General features: G+C 57.6%; 1 protein-coding gene across 1 annotated transcript in view; it reads right to left on the bottom strand.

Annotated features, from left to right (window-relative positions):
• Positions 1-23,406, bottom strand: part of C2CD2 (C2 calcium dependent domain containing 2) — a 64,025-nt gene that overhangs the window by 5,207 nt on the left and 35,412 nt on the right. Inside the window, exons 6-15 of the mRNA XM_044252542.1 lie at positions 22,709-22,813; positions 18,386-18,508; positions 16,373-16,496; positions 14,859-14,964; positions 12,916-12,980; positions 10,969-11,090; positions 10,321-10,492; positions 9,415-9,528; positions 7,304-7,431; positions 5,465-5,774 (exon numbers count right to left, since the gene is read on the bottom strand). Of these exons, the coding sequence (XP_044108477.1) occupies positions 5,465-5,774; positions 7,304-7,431; positions 9,415-9,528; positions 10,321-10,492; positions 10,969-11,090; positions 12,916-12,980; positions 14,859-14,964; positions 16,373-16,496; positions 18,386-18,508; positions 22,709-22,813 (1,369 nt within the window). The remainder of the gene's footprint in view (positions 1-5,464; positions 5,775-7,303; positions 7,432-9,414; positions 9,529-10,320; positions 10,493-10,968; positions 11,091-12,915; positions 12,981-14,858; positions 14,965-16,372; positions 16,497-18,385; positions 18,509-22,708; positions 22,814-23,406) is intronic.

Here is a 23,406-nt window from a genome sequence, read left to right as displayed (position 1 = left end):
ACACAGGGGTGCCCACGGGGAGAGTGCCCACGGAGGCAGGGATGGGGGTCTCACTTCCACAAGCCAGGGGAGGGCAAGGACGCCAGTGGACACCAGAAACCTGGGGAGAGCACGGAGCAGAGTCTCCGTTGTCGCCGGCAGGAGGCCCCTGGAGCCGGGACACTGTCCGTTTCTGAGCACAAGGCTGTGAGCAGCAGGAGAGACCAGCACCTGGCTGCCGGGAAGCACGGTCCACCCCAGATTCAGAGGAAAACCAGAGCATGGAGAGGGGCAGGAGGCGGCTGTGTTCACAGCTCTCTAGAAAGGGAATCTACACGTTTCTAAGCCGTCACTTAGAAATTGCACTTGGGGCGCTGGATGGCTCAGTTGGTTAAGCATCCAACTCCTGGTTTTGGCTCAGGTCATGATCTCGAGGTCATGGGATCGAGCCCAGCATCGGGCTCTGTGCTAAGTGGGGGGAGCCTGCTCGGGATTCTGTCTCCTTCTGCCGGTCCCCGCAGACTTGCAGAAATGACTTGCTCTAATAATAAAAAAAAACTTTAAGATTGAAATGACTAAAACTCAAATTCTTGCCATATTAAGATGAATTATCAGGGACTTCTAGGCTGTGAATAAAGTGGGGACAGTGGGCAGACCCGTGTGCCGTATGGACTAGAAACGCTCGCGCCCGCTGCGGTCTGTCCCACAAGCTAGGGTCTGTTCCCACGCGGCCCACGGCTGGGCCTGTGACGCGCTGCCTGCCACACTTCCGTCCCCACGCAGGCTCTCCGAGCAGGTCCACAGTTTGGGTAAATCTGACTGTTCCATATTCATACAAGAGCCAGGGGATGTCCTGTAACTTGACATGACTTGTCACGGCTTCTACAGGGACACCACCACCGCCTCGGATGGAGGGGTCGTGTGAAAGGAGGGGCTGAGGTTTGCAGATCTGTAGGCTGGAGCCCCGCGCCTGCCTCCGAGGGGTGTCTGAGGGAGATCTTACTCCTGGCAGTGATGTGCCGGGCCCCGCTAGCAAGGGCCCCAGGGCAGAAAGCCCGTGTGCTCGTGCATGGCTCCCCTCTGTGCGTGAGACCTGCTGTCTGAGCTGGCGGGGGACGGGGCGAGCAGGTGTCTGGTCAAGGACACCTGCATGGGCGGTCACCAGAGAGTCTCCCTGGGAGTGGGATGAGTCTCAGTCCTCAGAGCATCCCAGAGCACGGCCCTGCGCTCCAGCACCGACGTGGATGGGCTTTCTGGAACGCTGTCAGTCTTGACATGCTGGTAGCGCGTGTAAGACAGGACGCAACTCCCTCCCAGACCCACAGCTTAATTCCTCAAGCGTGAAGAGTGACTAGCGTGAATGGAAGTCATGCCTTTCTCCTTTCCAGATAAAAATGTTAAGATCGTTTAGATCTGGGGCACGAATCACAGTGACCTTTGGGGGAAGTAGAGCCAGAAGAACAAGGCCACGGAGGCGACACGGACCCCGCCACTCCGTGGAGGTGTGGGGGTCAAGGACAGACATGCCAGCACACACCCCTGTCAGCTGGGAAGGGACAGGGAACGGAGCTTCCTCAGCTCCCCGGGACCGTGCTGCTCTGTCCCCGGCGTCTGCCTGTCCAGCGTGCCCGGTGACTGAGTCCAACACTCCTCTGTCCCGGGAGGGCACTCGGGAGAGGAAAGGTTAACTGTGCCTCCGCCTCTCCCGGACCAGAGCACGTCACCCTGGATGGCGTGCTTGGCCTTCATACCATCGGCTCAGCGCCTTGAGAGCCAACGCCCAGGGCTCCCTCGGGGAGAAGACGGCAGTCTGTCCAGCCGGCCGGCCCGCCCCGCAGATTTCAGACAGACCCCGGGATGGCGTGAGCCGCTTCCCTGAAACATAGCACCTGTGGTTCTATCTAGAGAACTCTGGCTAAGACGGTAACTAACAGTTTGGAACGTCACCCTTGCCTCTGGGCCCCCAGAGTCTGTCACCTTTGTGAATGCGGACGGTCACAGGGCCTGAGCAGGAGGGGCTGGAGTGTTCCGGGTTTTACAGAGCGAGTTCCAGACCGTCTCGGCCGCTCTAGCAGGCACAAGCGAGTATCCGACCTCGCCCGCCCAGACCTGAGCCTTCGAGGCTCCTGCAGGTAAGATCTGGAGAGGAGGTACGTGGAATTGGAAACAAACAGCCCCAACATCTTAAATGGGGGACAGAGGAGAAAAAAAGAAATCTTCCCCTGGTTCTAGCAAGGTTTAAAAAAAAATCACAAATGGGCTAAAGAATAAACAAATAGGAAAAAACTCAAAAATTATTCCTCCAGCTGGGAGCTTTAGTACAGCACACATCTGCACACTGATTCTCGTTTGCCTCCACCGACCCTAACGGACGCGAACAGGTCACCGGAGAATCCGTCGGAGCGGTCGGAGGACAGTGACCAGAGTCACTGGGCACGTTGTAGTTTGCTGCCCGCAGAACAGCTCCGGGAGTCAGGCCAAACCATAGACCGTCCGTGTAGGAAAGGGACGGCTTGTTAGAACCCGGGCCCGGCGAAGGGAACGGCGTGTGGGCACTCGGCCGGGCGTGAGGCTAGCTGTCCCCCGAGCCAGAGACAGCGCCCCGACCCCCGAGGCGAAGGAGCTACACTAGTGGGACCAGGGCTTGTCCGAGGAGGAAGACGGGGAAACTAGCAGCTCAGGCAGGTCACGCTGCAAAGGGACAGGAAAGCAAGGGAAGGGATCTGCTTCCTGCTCTTGCAAAATAGGCTTTTCTCACGGCAAGGCTGTAGTCAGATTTAAAAATAAATAAATAAATAACAATAAGACAAAAATAACTTACTGTGTAGGCAATTAATTCTGGTTGGCATAGCGATCCTCTTAAGTTAAAGGGAATGAGCACGAGATGACGGGAAGGAAGAGGTCAGAGGTTAAAAGTACGCAGGAGCCAAACGAGGGGGACAGGCAGGGAGTCCCGGGGCGCCGTGCCCGTGCACACGTGACGTGACGGGGCAGGACATCTGGCCGGGCTTGGGGGCTGGGGAGTTGGGTTTTGTCTGGTTTTGTTTTTTCACTCCTTAATATCTGTCAAAGTTTCATCCATCGTTTTGCTCTTCCTTACGGTCAAGTCCACACGACACGGACTCTCCCGTCCTAACCACCTCCAGGTCCACAGTCCCGTTCCGGGCCTTCCCCTTGCGTGCGACCGCACGGGCACTTGGTGACGCTAAAAATAAGCCCAGATCTGAGGACTGGACTTCCTGTGCTGGCTGCGGCCTCAGGGGAACGCGTGTGTCCGACCAGCGAAATCGCAGGCTTCTCCACACGCCGGCCATTCGGGGGACCTGCGGGAACGCCCGCGGGGACAGGGCAGCACGCGTGGGTCTCCGGCCAGGAAATGAGCTTCAGTTTAAAAAGGAGAGAAGGCTCCCCACAGCCGCTCCGTCGGGCCCCAGGCTGGAAAGTGAAAACCCCCGGGTACAAGAACAAGGGGGCACCCGTCACCCGTAATTGCCTACGGTTCTGACATCTCCTAGAGACGCAGGGTCCGGGCCTCTCTGAAAACCTTGGAATAGAAGCAAATTGGGAAACGCTGCCCAATATGTCCCTTTGCAAATCCGCAGCGCCAGCAGGGTGAGCGACACCACAGTCGCCACCACATGCAGCGGGGCCCCGGGGCCCAGGCTCCAGGGAAGCATCAAGCACACCTGTCAGCACCCAGGCCCCCCAGAGTGCCCCTTTGCAGGGGTGCCCTCCCCCTGGCCCGGGACAGGAAAGGAGAAGCATGGCCATGGCACAGCCAGGATGGAAACCCACGGCAAAGAACTCTCTGGAAGGAAAAGCGGAGGAGCAGAAGGAAGAAGCCAGGGAGGAGGGAACAGGGCTCTCTGGATGGACTCAGGGTCAGCGAGGCGCAGCCTCTCAGTGAAGGCAGGAGGGCGGGCTGGAGGTTGTTGGACTGTTGGCCGTCGGGAGAAGGAAGGGGGAGGAAGGGGCGCCCCACCCTGCACCTCGTCTTCCGCTCTGCCCAGCGCACACTGCTTCCTCTGGGCTAGAGGAGCTCCCTGGGGCGGTGCTGGCCCCCAGACCAGGCCGGCCGGGGAGGGGGGGGTGTGTGCCGCCCTGTGGACCTGCAGCCGGACCGCCTTTCCCAGCACCTGGGCTGCCCCTTCTGAACCGGGACAAGGAAGCCGCCCAAGGTCCACGCACGGTCACTCCGGCTTGGGCCAGCAGGTGGACAGAGGCCCACGGTCTCATCGCTGCTGCATGGCCTAGAGATCCTATCCTCTTCCTTCCAACTTCCAGCGGGTCCCCATCTGTGCCCTCTCTGCTTCAGCAAGGGTGTGGCTCACGTGGACCCCCGTGGAGCAGACCCCCCTGCAAAGTCCTCAACCTCAGCCCCAGCGACATGGGCCAGGCCATCCTGCAGGCTGCATAGCAGCACCCCAGCCCCCAGCTGTGACCGGTGAAATGGCCTCAGGACACAGCTGTGTCCCCTGGGGGGGACGGGCAGGGGGCGCACGGTCACCCAGTTTGAGAACCCCTGGTCCGTGGTGGCAAGAGGAGGGGGCAGAGCGAGGCAGCCGCATAGCTGATCCCCAGGCTTCCCGACCTCGGGAGTGACACGACGCCTCCGGTCTGCATTCTCGGGGGCCGGGAGGGCGGGGGCGAGGACTTCGCGCTGAGCGGCAGCCATGACGCCCAGCTGGGACTGGGCGCCTGCGTCTGTCCCCGTCCTGTCTCTGCACTAGGATCGCCTTGTTCCTGCCTGGGAGGTGGGCACAGCCTCGCGCAGAGGAGCCGAGGCCCAGGAGGCTTGACCCTCCCTGACCCCCCCACCCAGAATGGCCCCCGAGCCCCTGGACTGTCTCGCCTCCGAAGGGGCTTCGAGGGAGACTGTCGTGCGAGAGCACAAGTCAAGCACACACACGGACAAAGTCTACAAATGCAAAGCTTCGATGTGGTGGTCACGGAGAACAACGGGTCATCCTCAGGACAGGACGACTGGTCACTACACACACGTGGCAAGTTAACCGCTTCCTTTCCCGGAGAACGTCTCTCCCCTCAGACCCCGGCAGGTCCGAGCACCGGGGTCGGGCCAGGTTTTAGTTGGAGGGACGAGCCTGAGGCGTGGTGAGCAGAGGGGCCAGTCTCCACAGCCCCAGAAGCTCGGGGTCTGCTGGCTTCGTGCCGAGTCGCTGGGTGACCCCCTCTAAACGTTCTAGAGGGTTCTACTTTGGGGGTCAGGGCAGAGTGCGACAGAGGAAAGGGCGCCTTTAGGCATGACCAGAAACTGCTGCCCTCGGGCAGAGACGGAAGGATTCTGAACATGCCGCCTGCCCATGGGCTTCAGGCGGGGGCGCCCCTGCTTGCTGGGGCGGGGTGCCGAGGGCAGGGCAGCCTGGCAGCGGAGGGAGGGGAAGCGGGGATGGGAACTGAGGGTTAGCTTGGAGAGGGGAAGGAGAGAAGAGCCAGCGGGTGGGCCGGGGGGTGGGGGGGTGGGTACCTTTATGCTTCTTGGCAGTGCCCGGCTCTGAGACACTCAGGGAACTTTCCGACAGCTCGTCCCCGTCGGGGTCCAGCGGGGCCTGGCTGCCCCACGCCGAGGCCTGGGACTCCTTGTCCAAGTCCCAGGAGTCTAGCTCGCCCTCCTGGGGCTCCGGGGCCGGCGGGGCTGGGGCGGAGGCCTCTTCCTGCAGCGGCGCGGAGGCAGCGGCCGCCCCCACGAGGGTCGGGGTGTCCTCCTGGCGGGCGCTGTCCATGGAGGCCGAGTAGTCCAGCATTAGGGCGGCGGCATTGTCCTGAGAGAGTGAGGTCTGTTCCAGGACAAAAGAAAGAACTCAGCATGAGTGGTGGTGGCAAGGACAGACGGAAGAAGCCGCGGGCTTGGAAGAGATGTAAAGCTCCGTGCAAAGGGCCTGCGGGTGATTCCGGAGTGTGAGAAGACACTGGCCCGCAGCTCCCCCAGGAGGCAGGGTGGGTTTCACAGGGACTGAAACGCAGCCACTGAGGGTTTCCCCTCGCTGCAGAGGGTCTGCAAGGGGCGCCTGTGGTCACAGGTGAGGGGTGCAGAGGAAGCAGACAGCCTTCCCCGGCAGGGTGCCCATGGGAGAGAGACACTTCCGCCCAAGTGGCCCGCAGCACACTGGGAGGCACAGGAAGTGGGCTGTCCCTTCGGTTGGTCTGTGAACGCTTCTTCCCACGGGAGTTTGTTCCCCACACGCAGAAACCCATCGGCAGGCACACGGTGGCCTGAGAAGTCTGTGTGTGACCTCCTGGTGCCGAAGACGGTTGCAGGTGCTACCCTAACCCTCGGGGCCGGTGGGCTGGAGGGGGGGAAGGTGAGTGCAAGGGGCGGGGGCTCCCCGGGGCCGGCTGCTTCCTGACCGCAGGCAGCCACACATGGCTTGTGGAGCACCCGCTGACTGAGGACGGGGCCATCTGAGCCTCCGTGAAGCCTCGTCACTGCCGCCTTGGACACATTCCATTAAAGAGCCGCGGGTTCCTATTGAGTCCAAGATACAGCCTCCAGGAACAGGAGAGGACGGGGTTCCGGACTCCTGATGCCGCCGCCCCCTGCCGGCTGCCGCTGGAAGTGCGCCCAGGAAGGCCTGGGCAGCAGGGGAGCGGTCCCAGTTGGCACTCGGGTGCCAGGCAGAGACCCTGCGTAAAATGGCAGCACCGGGAGCTCACGCCGGCCCCTCCCGTGCCCCACCTGGGCAGGAGCGGTAGATGGCCACAATCTCCTATGCTCCAGGCCCTGCCCCGTCCTCTGGGTTCGGAGCCTTCCTGCTCCCCCTCCCCCACATCGACCACATCTCCCAGCACCCCTTCCTCGCCCGCAGTCTCCTTGCTCATTCGGAGATGCCGATCACGTGCTCGGGACCCCCTTGTGGCCCCCGGCCCTGCAGGGCTATCTGCTCTGGCGGCCCGGCCAGCGTGGGGCCCAGCACGGACTCTGCTCCCGGCACCGGGAGCGCACGAGCGGCTGGGGGACACTGAGACCGTCCGTCTCGGACTCAGGTGTGTGCAAAAGCACACTCACGGCCAACACCTTCAGTGCTTTAGGGACATGTCGGCCTGCGAGAGGGTCACGGCTCTGTCCCCAGATGGAGGCCTCAGGCAGGCCGGTCTCTCTCTCTCAATAGTTTTTCACACGATTCACCGGCCACTCACCAACCGGAGCCCCCGGGCCCAGAACCCACCAGCTTCCCCGTGACAGGGGGAGCGGCCTAAACACGGGTGACCCCTAGTGCTGGCCCTCAGCAGGGAGCCGCCTGGGAGCTCCAGCCACCTTCTGCATGGAGGGAGCCCGGCCACGGAGGGACGTGGGCGCAAGCCGCACCTTGGAGATCCCTGATATGATGATGGTGCTCTTCTTCCGCGGGGACTTGACCTTCAGCCTCGAGGACTCGCTGAGCTGGCGGATGGCCACTTCAGCCACGGGGTCCGAGCCATTCAGCACCAGCAGTTCTGCGGGAGGGAAGGTAGCCCTGAGCATGCTACACTCCAGCCTGCGGGCCTGCAGGGCTGACGGAAACGGTCCCCAGGCGGGACCCCCAGGTCTCCTCTGCAAAGGGCCACAGAGCAAATGGGAGCAGCTCTGTGGGCCGGCCCGGGCCGGGACCACTCACGGCAGCCTCGGTCCTGTGCAGGCTGAGCCCGTGTGGACACCATGGCACAAGGTCAGGCTCCAAGGAGTTTACGAACAGGGCCGGGTCTGGCTCACAGAACCCCCCTCAGCCTACAGCTCCTTCTGGATGGTTCCATGCACTCGCTGCTGTGTACTTACTCAGATCTCTGCCCTCAGGTATCTGCCAGCCAGACCTCCTTAGAGCTGATGGAGACCAACGAAAGCAGGAAGACCCACCCACAAAAAACCTCCGACCTTTCAGAAGATTCTGAACTTCGGGAGGCAACGCAGTCTCTCCTTCCCTCCCATTCACAACGGCTGCGGCTTCCCGGGGTCCGTACCCTACACCTGGCCAACGCCTCTGGGAGGCCGGACACCTAGCAGGGGCTTGCGAAGGGCTCAGAGCCCGGTGTTACGTGTCCCCAGCCCCTCACCCTGTGAGGCGTGTGCCCCTGAGACATGGGGGGATGTCAGGCAACTTGTGGGAGGGGGCAGCACGGCCAAGGTCCCCGATGCCCAGCTCGTGCCTGCCCGTCCCTTCCCTGGAGCAGCTCCTGCTCGGGCAGAGGCAAACACAAGGCCATCGGAGGGCTGGACGCTAGCAGGGGCGTCTCCCGTCTCAGCTTGGACTACGGACAACAGGTGCTCCATGTCGGGGCCGACGCGGCCACACTGCCTGACCACCAGCACGAAGGGAGAGGCTCATGAGGAGGAGGCTGGCGAGGACTCCCCAGGGGAGCAGGGCACGGTCGTTCCCAACACCTCACGCCAGGCCCGGTGGCTCGGAGATGTCCTTCAAAGCCCTGTCCATGTGCTGGGGGTGCGTGAGAAGGGTTCAGTGGCCACAGGCAGCCCAGGGAGCTGATCTGGGGGCTGGCTCCGCTGCCCACAGAGCGGGAGAGAAACCCACGGTGGGAATGTCAGCCCTTTTCAAAAGCGATCCTGCCCAGGGGAAGGGGTCCCTGCGGTCTGAAGCAGCAGGACGCTCCGCCAGGGGCAGAAGGGGCACTGGGGGTGGCCAGCCAGCAGAGGGACACGGCCTGCGTCTAGGGACTGCAGCTGGGGGGAGCCTGCGGTTTCCAGAGAACCGTGACCACCCCGGGACAGGCAGCATCCGCTTCACCAGCTGCAGCGATCCGAAGCCGTCCTAAGACCCCGCCCATCAGATGGGAGCTCCCGCCCCCGGCCCCGCCCCCGGCCCCGCCCCCGGCCTCTCCTCCTCCTCCCACCCTTGACCTTCGCAAGACCAGAAACAGGACCGAGAGGAGGGGGAGCGGTGAGCCGGAGAGGAGGAGCCTGCGCCCTCCCTTCGACAGCAAGTCACCCCCCAGCAAAGGGGGCAAACGGAATCCCCAAGTTGAGATCGGGCTCTGACCTAAGGAGGCAGGAACCCCCTCCCCCGAGACACGAGCGCGACCGTAACAACGGGCTTTTGCGAGCCAAGTTCTGGGGGAGACGCCGCCGAACGAGCAGCTTCTCTGGGGCAACGGGAGAGGAAAAGCGGCCTTTACAGTTACACCCCTGGGTCCTGCCTCTTGGATGTCAGTCATCGCACTGGTATACTGAGCCAGGGGAAAATCACGCTCAAATTTTGTAACATGAGGCATAAACTGGGATTTTATGTTTATTTTGTGAATGCTAGAACTTCCCACCACCCCTGGTCTCTGCCTGGCTCCCCCCACCTCCTCCCCGTTCTGCTCTCAATGCTCAAACCAGCGCCTCCCAGACTCCAAAAAGGAAATGCTGACCTGGGGGCACATGAGAAGGACAGGAGAAGAGCCTGGAAGGAGGGAGAAGGATGCGGTGAGCCCATGGCCCGTTACCTGTGTCCGAAGAAGAGAAGGTCTTACTGACAGGAGCCCCGTGGCAGGAGATGGCTTGAACAGAGATGTCCTTCTCAATGACCTTCACCTGGACAGGCGTCTTCAGGGGAGACTCTGCCAGGAGAAAATCTGGATCACAATGGCCCCAAAAGCCACCTGACCCTACAGTTCACGAAGGTGAAATCACACCTTTCACGGAACCCCAGCCGTTCAGAAGTTTTTAACCGTCTTTCATTCTGGGGTGGGGTGCAGGGGTGTATGAAGGGGCAAGTACCCAAAAGGATGCTGGGAACCTGGGTTTAAATAAAATTTCAGAAACTTTCATCAAAAATCAAAATTAAAATCAGAAATTTTCATCAAAAGCCAGAGTTTCACTCTTTGCTTCGTAGTCAAGAACAGCGGGGCCAGGAAACCGACTCTGGGAGGAAGATACATTATCTATCTGGAAGCGGAAACACAGTACAAATGAAAATAAAACAGTAAGCCCGCACACAGAGGTGGTCTCTGGGGCAGAGACTGGGGAGACAGGTGCAGAACTCGGCTGGGTTGAAAGGGACTGCACCCTGGGCCCTTCTAGAAAACAGATTCTCCTACGAACTTGCACCGATGGCCTCCATCTAAGGTGTCAAGACAGCGGGCCGGCCGTCCCCGTGGGAGTGTGAGCAGGAAGTTCACTGAACTAGATCACTTCCCCCCATGGCCAGGTTCGGAGCTCCGGCGTGCGCTTGGGCTGAACTCGCCTGGGCAGCCACGCGTTTGACCACAGAGGAGGGTGAGCGGCTGAGAAGCGGGAAGCAGCGGCTCTCCTCAGTTACCCTCCTCCCTGCACACGAGACCGTCGGAGCCACCCCTGCCCCGGCAGCCGGCGCTTCCCACCACCTTGAGGTGCTCCCGGGCCGCACTCACCGCAGCTCAGCGGGGACGCTCGCCCCGTGTCAAAGCGAGGCTTGGTTTTCACGGCGGTGACAGTGGTGACCACGGTCCCACAGGGCATCACCGTGCGGTCTTTTTCGACCTTTGTGGCAGGAGTAGGTGGCGGGGTCTTGGGTTTCACTTCACCAGGTTCTAGGTAAGAAAACTGCAGAGAAAGCCGGTTATGCATTTGGTGCTGTGCCCACGCCGACCCCTGGGCCGTAACCCCAGCTTCGTCGGTCAGCTCTGCTTCGTGCCACAGCCATCCGGCCATCAGCCTGGGTTTCCCCAGAACCGACAGAGGGTGACAAGACCCCGGCTCAGACCCCGTCACGCAGCACGTGGCAATGGGCACCGAGGCTGGAGAACCCAGCGAAATCGAAGGGCCCTTTCTGGGATTAGGCCCGCGTGACCCGGCACCGGTGGAAAGCTCCCCATGCGGCAGACACTCAACACGATCGTGGGCGCAGAGTGTCCCATTCGAGTCTAGAAATGCACGGGACGGAAGAGGAGGTCCTCTCAGGTGAGCGAGCGTCCCATTTCCCGCTGAAGAAAACGTGGCGACGGACCGACAGGTAAAGATATTCCTAATCTCAAGCAGCTCAAGCTGGAGCTTGGCCGTGGCAGGAAATGATGTCGTACCTCCGCGGTGACCGAACCCAGCACCGAGCCGCCGCAGGAGCCACTGGTCAGCGTGAAGCTCTGGGGCCCAGAAGGCTGCTTCTTGAATAAATCCAAAGGAATGGTTGTCATCGCCAATACGGCTAAAAAGACAGGAGACACGTAAGGGTATGTTTCCACAGGGTTCCACGGGAGCAGGGGTCAGTGGGAGCCACCACCGCAACCAGAACAGAGTCCTGGTGCGCATCCAGTCCACACCAGCATCCTCCAGTTCCAGAACATTTCAGAACATTCTAGAACACCATAAACAAAGAGAGGCGACATGCTCCAGACCACAGGAGGCTAAGAGATAGCAGACAGAAGGCAGTGTCTGATCCGGGGGAGTGGGGGTAACTGTTCTACGGGATGCTGGCCCAGCAGATGAAGGGGAACGTGGGCAGCAGGTCGAGGAAACCAGTACAGACATATGACAGAATGTCCTTATTCTTAGGAAATGCCCAAGAAAGGAGGGTGCAGGGCCTGATACCCTCGAACATTCAGATTCACCCTCCAGCATGTGTGTCCTGTGTCTGGGCGTCTGCAAGCAAAATCAAAGGCAACCACCAAGTGTGAGTGCAGATAATAAAGCAAATGGGGCAAAATGTCAGAACTCTGGGAATCTGGTAAAGGTTCTGCGGTAGTCCTTTGTTCTGTTTTTGGTTTTTGTTTTTAATGTGAAATTTCATAGATTCCATCTGGCTGTACAGCAGTGGATCTCCAAAGGAGCCAAAAGCCTCGGTGCCTCGGGAATGGACGAGGGTCAGCTTCTCCCAGCAAAGGTCCACCCACCCCAGGTCAAACCACACACCCTGCTCTGGCCACGCCCTCTCCTGGAATGTCAGGGGCACTTCTCGGATCTTATCCCAAGACAACAGAACCAAGGAAATTAGCTCAGAATTCTTACTAATGGGGGGGTGGGGGGAGGCGCCCGGGTTTGCTCTGTCTGTTAAACGGCCGACTCTTGATTTCGGCTCAGGTCATGGTCTCGGGGTCCTGGGGTCAGCCTCTGAACTCTGCAGGGGTCTTCTTGAGAGTTCTCTCTCCCTCTCCCTCTGCCTCTTCCTCTTCCTCTAAAATAAATCTTTGAAAACTTAAAATCTTGAAAAAGAAAATTCTTGCTAATAAACAGAAATTTGAAATGCCTTTTCCTGTGTCTTTGTAACTTTGGGAGACAACCCAATGGCTTGGTCTTTTAGCAGGATAAGCCACGGAAGGGTCCCCCTCTCCTAATTTTGGTATGTTTATGGGCATTTTTAAAAGCGTAATATATTCCCAAACTCCTGAGTTACACACATGCAAACATATAGGTCTGTGTTCCCATTCATGATTTTACCTTTAACTGCTGCTTTCTTGTCTCTAAAGCATGTGTCCAGTGTAAGCTGCTGTGGCTTATTTTATAAGGAAAAGTGAGCCGGAATCCATTGAGACAGAAAGCACAATGCCGGGGGTAGGGGTGTCGCAGGGGCTGGGAAGGAGGGAATGGGGAAGACAGGGTCTCAGCCCAGCAAGAGGAAAAAATCCGGGAAGTGGATGGTGCTGAAGGTCGCACACCAGTGGAAATGTACTTAACGCCCGTGAATTTTACACTCAAAAATGGTCAATACGGGAATTTCTGTTCTATGCTCTTACCACAATTAGGAACACTACAGAACAGATCTATTAAGGCTAAGAAGGCTGAGAGGGCTTCTCTAAGCCAAGAATTGCTGAATAAAAGAGTTTAGGTATTTGTTTAAAAACAAAAAAAGGCAAAAATGAGCTGAGTACATTCTCCCAGAGTGCATGCCCTTGCTAATGACTGAAGGGGACCTGGAAGCAAACACGGCCTCGGAAGACCCGAGGTGTCAAGGCGGGTCCGCCCCTCCCGGCCCCTCCGGCCCCCTCCGGTCAGTGACCCCTCCCAGGGCCTGCCTCCACCCGCCCGACACCCACCTTCTGAGGCTCGCTCAGCCGCCGACACCTGCAGGTGCAACTCCTTTGACTTGGCGTTCAACTCACTGCGGAAAGGACAGAAAGTGCTGTGGATCCTTTATTAGTTCTTGCAGCGGTATTTTTTTTCTGACTCTAGAAAGAAACCCATCCCCAACGGTATGAAGATTATCTTCCCCCTCGCCATCCCCCAGCAGTTGCTGTTATCTGAGAATTCTCTGCCGCCTTCTGGCTGACGGCGGGGGTATCTACGCGCTGTGTGACACGGCGGTCGCTCGCCACGGACGGTGTCTGAGCTGTGCCCACTGGGGGCCTGAACCGAATTTTGTTGCATTTTAATTAATTCAAACTTAAAAAGCCACATGTAGCTCGTAGTTCCTGTATGAAGCACAGCTATATAATTATCGAAAAACAAAACACAGATTGCAATGTATCTCGCTCCTCTTGTAACCTGTTTTTCTCCCTGAAGGTATCAGACCTCCTTCCCAGTCAGACGGCACAGAGCAACACCCCCTTTTAACAGCTATCCAGGCTCCTCCTACCCAGCCTTGTTTTCTTTAATCCGATCCTTAATAGCCAACCCTTAATAATGGCCTGGTTGTGTCTAACATTTCATAATTACAAACCAGCTGAGATAAACACCCTTCGACATAGCTTTGTGCGCACCGTGTGATTATTTCCTTAGGAAGACTGTAAACGCCAGACAAAAGGTACATGCATTTAAGAGATTTCTTTACTTTTTTCTTTTTTTTTTTTTGAGACATACTGAGGACTTTCAGAATGGTCATTCCAATGTATACTTCTGCTGGCCATTGTCACCCGCCTATTCCTTACCAACTTGTACAGTGAGAAAACGGTCTCTTGTGTTTACATCTGTTTCTTAAACTATTGCTGATTCGAACAAGTCAGAAGTCTCGGGCTACCTACAGTTTTGGCTTTTCTGTTTTCTAGCTCAGACATTCTTCCCGGTTTTCCGGCACAGCGCTTGTATTTTCATTACTGATTCATAAAAGCTCTTTACATTACACACGGGACACCTGCTGCCTGGCCTGTTTCCGGCTGTTCATTGTTCAAGCCTCAGAAAGCAAGTGATTTCTAGTTTTAGAGTCGGCTGCTTTAGTGAAATATCATTTACATGAGTTTCCTATTATTTCTGGTAGTTTTAACTGATTTTCTTGGGTCGGCTAGGCAGACAACACTATCACCTCCAAGTACTAATCCGTTTTGCCTCCCGCCTTTTCGTACTCAGACACTTCCCCCTTCCGCCTCTAGGGGCGCTACTCATACTTCCAGAACAAAACAGCCGGCATCTTCCTCTTGGCTTTCACTTGGGACCCCTTCTGGTCTTTATCATTTACAGTGATTTCTCTCAGCTCATTAAAGAAGAGGCCATAAGTCACGTACTAGTTAAGATTTTAAATCAGAAATGCGCAGGGAAAGTCAACGGTCATCTCAGCATGTACGGAGATAAGTACGTTTTCTCCTTTGATCTAACATCGCAATGGATTCAGTTACTTGCTCGCCCGAAGCCGTCTGGACATTTCTGGGCTGAACCCGGCTCCTTAATACATTCCTTAGAATTCCTACAACCGTTTCTTATAAATGGACCGTCCTTTTCCCTTTGTTCCCAGCCAGGTTCCGGTATCAACCCCAAGTGTCCTCTGTTCCGCTCCAGATGGCGGGGATCTCCAAAGTCAAGGGAGCCTGACCAGCGTGCTCTCCAGCCACAGCAGGACACGGGCCAGGAGGAAATCCAGCCCCGGAGCTGCCTTCAGAAAGGAACCCAGATTCAACCTAAAGCTACCTCAGATATTTAATACACCTTTTCGAGAGCGACTGCACGTCTGTGTTTGGGGTTCGAGCAGTGTTACACACTGATCTCGGGACCCGGCAGCCGTGAGCGGGGCGCTCCGCCGGCGCAAGCCCGTTAACCAGGCTGTACGCACAAGGTGAATTCTTCTTCCCAGCTGAGGTCGGCGGGGTTTGTCGCGAGGGCGCTGAACTTCTGAACGGGCTCGTTCAGCCGAACTACACACTGTGGGTTCATGTTGCCTGCAATCAAACAAAGGGGCGTTTCTATTTTTTTAAGTTGCATGACGCGCGTGCCCACTTTGCATGTACGGGCTGAATTAAACGCCTGCCATCTCGGCTCGCCCAGCTCTCCGGGACAGCTCTTTCTTCCGTCAGGAACCAACTCTCAAAGCACTTCTCTGGGGGTTTAAGATTTTCAATCCCCAGCTTTGTATCTCTTGGCCTGAAGGGTAGGCCCCAGGAGCCCCTGCTCTTCACCCATGATGGGGGACACTCCCCAGAGACATTATGACAGCAGAGGTGGCCCCCCACTTCTGGACAAGATGACCAGCTTGTGCAAGGAAAGGCCTCTGGGATGATTCCTAAATCTGGGAATACCCCCCAGAGAACCCGTATCCCTACTTAGGAGGGATGTGATTTTATCCCTGACTCAGCTCAGTCAGAGCCCTGTCTGGAGATCTTGGATCTGGGTAATGGGACATTTCCCTAGTCAACAATTCTTTCCGCTGCAAGACCATGCCTGTCCCATGGCAAAGAGCTGTCAATATACTGTGTAACCAGTGACCACGGGACCAGACATCACACGGCGTTAAGCATTCCACACCCACGGTCTTAACTGATCTTTGAGATCACCTCCGATGGGAGACAAGAGACCCAGACGCAGACCTGCCTGCGAGGAACAGGGACCCCCGAGGCCATCCCCCACGGCCAGCCCTGCACGGAGTCTCGGTTGTTAAACGTGGACAGTCCGTGCTTTGGGGACAGGAAGACTCTGTACACATTAAGTAACCCTTAGCATTCTCAGACAATAAAGAATTCCTTCCTGTTCTCAGCAAAATCAAATCACAGTGGGAAGATGGGACCCATCCCAGGGGGCTGTGCACCTGGGGTCTCGCAGTCACTCAGGATCGCCCAAAGAGAATGATCTGGGGTCTGCAATTTGTCCTGACTCAGATAACAGCCTCTCCTACTGCCGGAGTGTCCTCGATGGGCCCGAAGCCCTCCTGATGCTCGGTAAAGAGCCCACAAGGAACCCGGGCTTTCTGGGAAAGAAGGTGCTCGTGGCGTACCAGTCAGGGGTGCCCAGCATGGGGTTTACATGTTCAATACTTTAAAAAGGCGGGCGAGTGCCTTCCGGATGAAAGAAAAGGGCAAGGTCGTGACCGAATTCCTTTCTTCCCTTGCTCTTCCTGCACGCAACCTCGACTGGCGTGGGACCACCTCATGGTACCCGTCTGGTTCTCAGAGGCTCTGGGCTCGCGGGCTGGGATCACATGGCAGACCCAGTCGGAGGGCGCCACGGGGACCCAGAGTCCGCTGAGAACCCGCCGTCACCCCTCACGCTGCTGTATGGTGGGACAGTCACTTCTGCGGCAGGCAGCCCCCGCCCCCCGTGCCCCCCAGAGCTTCCCCCAGCCCAGCCACCTGCCTGAAGCCCCAGGAGCACTTAGCAGCGAAGCCCGGATGTTCTTCACCAGTAATCTGAGCTCGTGAGCCCTTGGAGGCTTGGGCGGACAGGATTCCTGAGGGGAGGATGAAATGCGCTGTAGATTCTGCAGAGAGAAAATCGAGACGGGTGACTGGGGAGAAGGGGGGCGCCACCGGACCCCTGTCACGGGGCAGCGTCTTCGGGGAAAATCCGCCCGGGGTGGGGGCTGACCCTGCGGCGGGCTGCGCAACAGTTTTCCGTTCTCAGGGGAAGGGAGGGTCCCAGCCCACCATAGCCTCTGCCCCTGCCTCGGAGCCTTTTCTACCCAAATAACCCGTGGGAAGCGGCGGGGCACTCAGCCAGAGAGGGCTCCCCGGAACCTGGCTGTGAGTGCAGCCCGGAAGCAAAGCTCGCCTTGGGTCCACTGCCCCAGGTCAGGTGCTGGCGAGAGAGGGGGACACCCGCTCCAGGCTGCAGGGGCCCACTGCCCACGGGCTCCGAGCGGGACACCGGCCTCACACACACGCGCACGCACACACGCGCACGCGTGCAAACACACACACACACACACACACACGCGGCGAGGGCCGCCCAGCAGGTCCGCACCCCAGGTGGGGGTCTCTAAGTGTCACCCAGGTGACGGACTACAGCAGTGACAGAGGCGCCCATCATCATGTTCTCAGACGGGCATCCAGGCATTTCCAACAGAGAAAAGGCTCCTTTAACGCAGAGGGCCTCACTTTAAACTGTCTCCCAAACTGGCTTCCTGCCTTCCCTCGCGGCGGCGAGCGCTCGCTACGAGGGGTCCCAGGGCACCCGGGGGGCCCGGTCTGTCAAGTGTGTGACTCTCGGTTTTGGCTTAGACTTGCACTTGGGGCATCGAGCCCCCGTCGGGCTGTGTGCTCAGCGGGGGTCTGCTTCAGATTCTCTCCTTCTCCCCCCGCCTTCTCTCTCAAATAAATAAAAATAAAAATAAATCTTTAAAAAAGCGGGGTGTGGGGGGGGTCCCTTAAGTACCAAGGCCTGGGACTCCTAGAAAGGCTTCTCAGAGACGCACACAGAGCCTTCCAGGAAGGGCTCCTGGGCACTGATCGGACTCGGATGTTTCTCTGGGGGGCAAGCTTCCCAACATCTCAAGGTCACCATTTAGAAACCACTACTGTGAACCACGACCTTGCCAACTGTGAGCTGCAAGAAGTCACCGCAGAATCCTTAGGATCCAAGCCCATGAGCACTGGGGTAAGAGCATTCACGTGTCGGGGGAGGAGAGGAAATATTTCGGTTGTCTGTGTGGTGGTTAATTGTATGCTTCAACATGACAGGGCCACGGGATGCACAGTATCTGTTCAAAAGCAGTCCTGGGTGTTTCCGTGAGGCTGTTTTCGCACGAAGTTAACATTTAAATCATAAGACCCAGTAAAAGCGACGGCCCTCCCTAATGTGGGTGGGCCTCGCCCAATCAGTTGAAGGTCTGCTAGAAAAGAGGCTGACCTCTCCTGAAAAACGGGGTTCCTCAAGCCTGACTGGCTTCATGCTGGGGTGTCGGTTTTTTCCCTGCCTTTAGACTCGAGTGGAGACACCAGCTCTCCGTGGCTCTCCTGCCTGCTGGCCTGCAGGCCGGAACAGCAGCTCTCCGCCATTCTCATGGCTAACTAGGTTTCCCAGATGCCTCGGTCCTGGGAAGTAGAGCTCTGAGGCCATAGGCCCCGAGTGGACAGTGGAAAGTCAAGTTTCAGCTCCAGAAAGGCATGGGGTCAGGGCTAATTAAGGTTGGAGCATGCCACAGCTGCCAGAGCAGCCCAGACCCCTGTTCCTCCCATCCCACGGGGTTCTGGAACCCCTGCCCTGAACTTGCAGCACGTCAGGATCCGCAGGCTGTGGTCACCCAGCAAGCAGTCAGGCATTCCCTCTCTACCATGGTGGGGTGGGGGGGGCCTTGGTCATGCAGACTCCCCTGCAGGAGGGGGACCAGGAGCCCTAACAGGCCGTGAGGCACCACCCTCCGTGGCTCACCTGAACGTCCCTCGCATCCACGGCCTTGGTGCTCAGAAGCACCGACGGAGATGCAGCCCCAACCAGGTGCTTCAAGATGTCCTTGAGAGTTTCAGACACGGCCTTGGTCTCTGTCTCCCGGTCCTGCCAAAAGAGGGGGACGTCCTCAGATTGCCTCCTGACCGTGCACCGTGCAACGGGGGGGGCAGAGGCTGGCCGTCCTCACTGCATCCCAGGGACCAAGCATGCGGAGCGGGGGAAGGGGGGTTCGGGGCTCTGGGAGGTCAGATCCCCACAGGTGACCTGCTCATTCTCCTCTGGGAGACGGGGTCCTCCTTACTGAGCTCAGAAGTAGGGGAACCTGGGTGGCTCAGTGGGTTAAAGCCTCTGCCTTCAGCTCAGGTCATGATCCCAGCATCCTGGGATTGAGCCCCTCATCGGGCTCTCTGCTGCTCAGCGGGGAGCCTGCTTCCCGCCCCCCCTCTGCTGCTCAGCGGGGAGCCGGCTTCCCGCCCCCCCCCCCCCCCGCCTGCCTGCCTCTCTGCCTACTTGTGATCTCTGTCTGTCAAATAAATAAATAAAATCTTAAAAAAAAAAAAAGAAGTAACTCCTGCTCCTTATTTTCAAAATGACAACAATTGAGCTCGTGAAATATACAAACGTGTCGCTGCTTCTGTGTCGACCCTTTCAGACAGATGTTTCTTCTTTCTTGCATGACATTGGGTAATTTTTTTTTTTTAAATTAAAAAGTATCCAAGTAAATGAAAGGGCCCAACAAGAAAGATAAGCTTGTGGAGGCACCAAGCTGGGCAGTTTATATTACCGGGTGTCAACTCTGTAAATCTATGATAATTAATCCCCGACAGAAAGGCGAACATTCCTGGGTTCCAGAATGTTCCAGCACCACCGTTCATGAAGCCCCACACTGGAAACCACCTAAGTATCCGTCGAGAACTAAACAGATACATCGACTGTGGCGCAGTCACGGGGGTGGCCGGGGGAGGGGGGGGGACGGCCCACAGTCCAGTGTAGATGCCCTCGAGGCTTCCACATCCCCAGCCTGCTCGGGGGACAGGACAGCGGCTCGCAGGGACCCCCACCCGGACCACAGACCTACGGAAAACCTCCCACCTTGCGGGGCTGGAGGGATCTTGGAGGTTGGCCTGCAGAGGGCTGGCTGGCCGGCCAGGCCCTGTTACAGCGAACTTGATCCCACTCAGCCCAGAGAGCAGCTACTCTCTGCCAGAAACTCTAATAATGATCAAAACAGCTAATCCTCCATCGCTCCTGGGATATGTCAGGCTCAAGTCTACGCGCTTACCCGTATTAACTAATTTAATCTTCGAAACCACCTCTACTACCGTTATCCCCATTTTACCGATGAGGAAACTAGTGCACAGAGACGTAAATTAACTCGTGGAGGGTCACACAGCTCACGAGTGGCAGAGCCGAGAGTCAGACCCAGGCGTTAGGGCTCCAGGGTCTGCGCTTAAGACCACCATGTTGCCGTCTTTCTCTTCTGTCCTTTTTTTTTTAACTGAGGTGACATTCACCTAAATTCATGTAAAACCATCTTAAAAGGGCAGCTGGGTGGCTCAGTGGGTTAAGTCTCTGCCTTCGGCTCAGGTCATGATCTCAGGGTCCTGGGATCGAGTCCCACATCGGGCTCTCTGCTCAGCGGGGAACTTGCTTCCTCCCCTCCCCTGCCTGCCTCTCTGCCTACTTGTGATCTCTCTCCCTCTGTCAAATAAATAAAATCTTTAAAAAAAAAAAAAAAAAGAAGTAACTCCTGCTCCTTATTTTCAAAATGACAACAATGGAGCTTGTGAAATATACAAACGTGTCGCTACTTCTGTGTCGAACCTTTCAGACAGATGTTTATTAAAAAAGTATTATTTATTTATAAATTTATATTTATTAAAAATAAATTTATATTTATCTTTAATTTATTTTAATTATATTTATTAAAAATAAATTTATATTTCTTTTAAAAGTATATTTAAAAATGAAATAAAATAAAATATGCATTTCAGTGTGATTCAGCAGGCTCCGTATTCTGCTGCCACCATTGAGAGGTCATTCCTTCTGCTATCTCTCACCCACCAACAATCACTCCCTGCCCCTCTCCCCCTCCTTTCCCTGACTGCCCCTCCCTGCCCCGCCCCTCCCCACCAACAGTCCCTGCAGCCCCTGAATGATCTGCCTGCCAGGGAGATCTCCAAGCCTTGAGCTCCCCAACGAGACAGACCATGTTGGGCTTCTCTCCCTCCAGGGACCTTCCTGGGGTTCCTTTGTGTTGCAGAAAGTGTCAGAGCCTCCTTCTTTTTAAATGGCTGAAAAATATTCCCTCCCGGGGCACCTGGGTGGCTCAGTGGGTTAAGCCGCTGCCTTCGGCTCAGGTCATGATCTCAGGGTCCTGGGATCGAGTCCCACGTCGGGCTCTCTGCTCAGCAGGGAGCCTGCTTCCCTCTCTCTCTCTCTCTGCCTGCCTCTCTGCCTACTTGTGATTTCTCTCTGTCAAATAAATAAATAAAATCTTTAAAAAAAAAAAAATATATTCCCTCCCGTGGACGGACCTCATTTTATTTACACACTCAACTCGTTTTTAACCCCCAGGATTTCCCGTCCCTTCACAGAGGAGGAAACCCAGGGTGACAATAAGCAGTGGGTGCTCTGACGTCCCAGCTCCTCCCCCAATGAGCGGCACACCCCTGCCCCCCAAGGCCTTCACATCCTCAGGGGGCCGGAGGCTCCGGTCCTGCGCCCACGGGCCAGACCAGCTCCCAGGGGGCTGGCTTAGTGCCACACTTAGAGCCTCACTTCTCATTCACGGGAGGAGCGTCCGACAGTTGGAGAAGCCCATGGGATGCCGGGACGTGTGGGGGGGGGGGCAAGCTGCAAACAGCGGCACAACAGGCCACAGTTTGGGTGAGAACGGGGCGGAGGTGGGGTGGGGTGGGGGGATAAGCTCATTTTTGCAAAAAACCCAGGAACAGAGAAACACGAGCTAATGAATGACCAAGTTACCAAGTTACCGTGTGCAGGGGCGGATGGGGCGGGAGGGACAGGGTAGAGACTGCCCGTCTGAGTCAAAGGTTTCCCGCAATTTTGACGTCTGAACCGCGTGAGTAGTTCACATTTTCAAACAATACATGTAAATGTACAAAGACAGGGGACAAAACCTGAGCATGGGTGCGGACAGGCAGCGGGGCACTCCGGGGTCCCCCAAGCACACAGAGGAAGAATGAACTCAAGGAATCCTACATGCGGGGGTCTGCCTGCCTCGGCGGGGCACAGCCCGACCCAAAGGCAGGAGCACGTTGGCCACGGTGCCGGGACAGTCGGCCACGGAACGTTCCGTGCACTCGGCCGGCCTGACCACGGTGCCGTGGGGACCGCGAGATGCAGACGTGGGAGGGAAGGGAAGGGAAGACAGGACAGGACGGGACAGTCCGAGCCTCTGGTGGGACCCAGTGGCCGGGCAAAGCGACAGTTGTGATGTGTGCCGGTTAGGGGAGTTCCAGTCCAACAACAAACTGCATGCCTTCATGTCACGGCACAGAAGGTGACGGTATGGACGGACAGAGGCTTACAGTCCCATACTTAGCTGCTGGGGAATCTCTCTGTGGTTGGACGAGAGTCTGAAACAGAGCCAAGACGGCGGACAACCATCATCACAACCCCACCCTGCAAGGAAACCGGCAGTCCCGCGGGCCTCTGGCCTACGTGATCTCGTGTGATCTTTCCAGCCCCTGAAAGTGACCCCGGGGTGACATCGTACGCCCACTCCCTGCTTCCAAACTCATTTCTTCCAATACCTAAGACCGTGGGAAGCAGAGAGATCGCCTTCCGATTCTACATGCACTGAATTTTAGGTGGGGGGGGGGGCGGGGAGAGACACGCCTGTCCCCAGGAGCCAGCCCACAGCCACACCTGAGCTGCCCCGGGAGTGCCTCGGGGAAGCAGAAAGGATCTGATGTCAGGCACGACAGCTGAGGATCGCCGTGGCGACAGACGTCCCTGGTTCTCAGCCTGCACTGCACAGCAGTGCTAGAAACAATTCTGGGGTTTGGTGGGGGGGGCGGGGGGCAGGCCCAGAATCTTCTAAGGTCCCCAGCAATGGCAGGTGTGGCAGGGTTGAGGGCCGGCGTTAGATCCAGCAAAGCCGCCCCCCCTGCCCCGTCAGCGCAGCCCCACGATCCAGGAAGAGGGGAGAAGCCCACCGGCATCGGAGGGGCGCCAGGCTGAGCCTCTGTCCCCCAGATCAGGGGGTCACCACGCACATGCGTTCTCACGTACACCAACAGAGGGGGCAGGGGGTGTGAAAAAAACGCCCAGACTGACCTCCGCCACTGCCCTGGGCTGCACCGTCACGGCCGTGTCCGCAGTGCTGACGTAGGACCACCGGATCGGGATGTCCTCTCTCTTCTCTCTCATGTGGAGCTCCAGCTGCCGAAACACAGGGTGACGGGAGAGCTACGCGGCCAGCGGAACCTCATGCGTCCGCGCGTGTCTGCACGCGTGGGTGCTCGCTTATTTTCCGAGACGTCTGCTTGGCCTCCCCTTGCCTTTCACAACGGTCAGGAAAGCTCTAACCTCCCTGGGGCTCCCCTTCACCCCACCCCCACCCCGCCAGCACCTTCCGCGGCCTCAGCCCACCCCTCGGAGGTTCTCAGCGTTGGCCACGGAAGCCCAGATGTCATGAAAATTCTGCGCTACGTGATTCTGTAATTACATGAGTAATTCTCTGCGCTTTGCATTCTCTCCGGGGCTGACACCAAGGCGGGCAGGAGGGGGAGGATTAGGTGGGAAGGGGGATGCGTAGCCCACCCCTCGCTCCCACAGGCCCCGAGGGTTGTGCCCCAGCACGGGTGTCCTCGTCCTCTCTTGCCTGGGCCGACGCACGGCCTCCAAGTGGACTCTCGGCTCTTGCAACAACCCATTGGATGGGACCCACGCAGGGAGGCAGCGTCACGCCCCCCCACCACCCCCAGATTCTCAGAACTGGTGATAACAGGACCAGGTACAGCAAAGGGGACTTT

Source organism: Neovison vison, chromosome 6, assembly GCF_020171115.1.
Source record: "Neovison vison isolate M4711 chromosome 6, ASM_NN_V1, whole genome shotgun sequence".
Classification (NCBI taxonomy): domain Eukaryota; kingdom Metazoa; phylum Chordata; class Mammalia; order Carnivora; family Mustelidae; genus Neogale; species Neogale vison.
The sequence above is the reverse complement of the archived record's forward strand: the minus strand, read 5'-3'. Positions and strand labels throughout refer to the sequence as shown.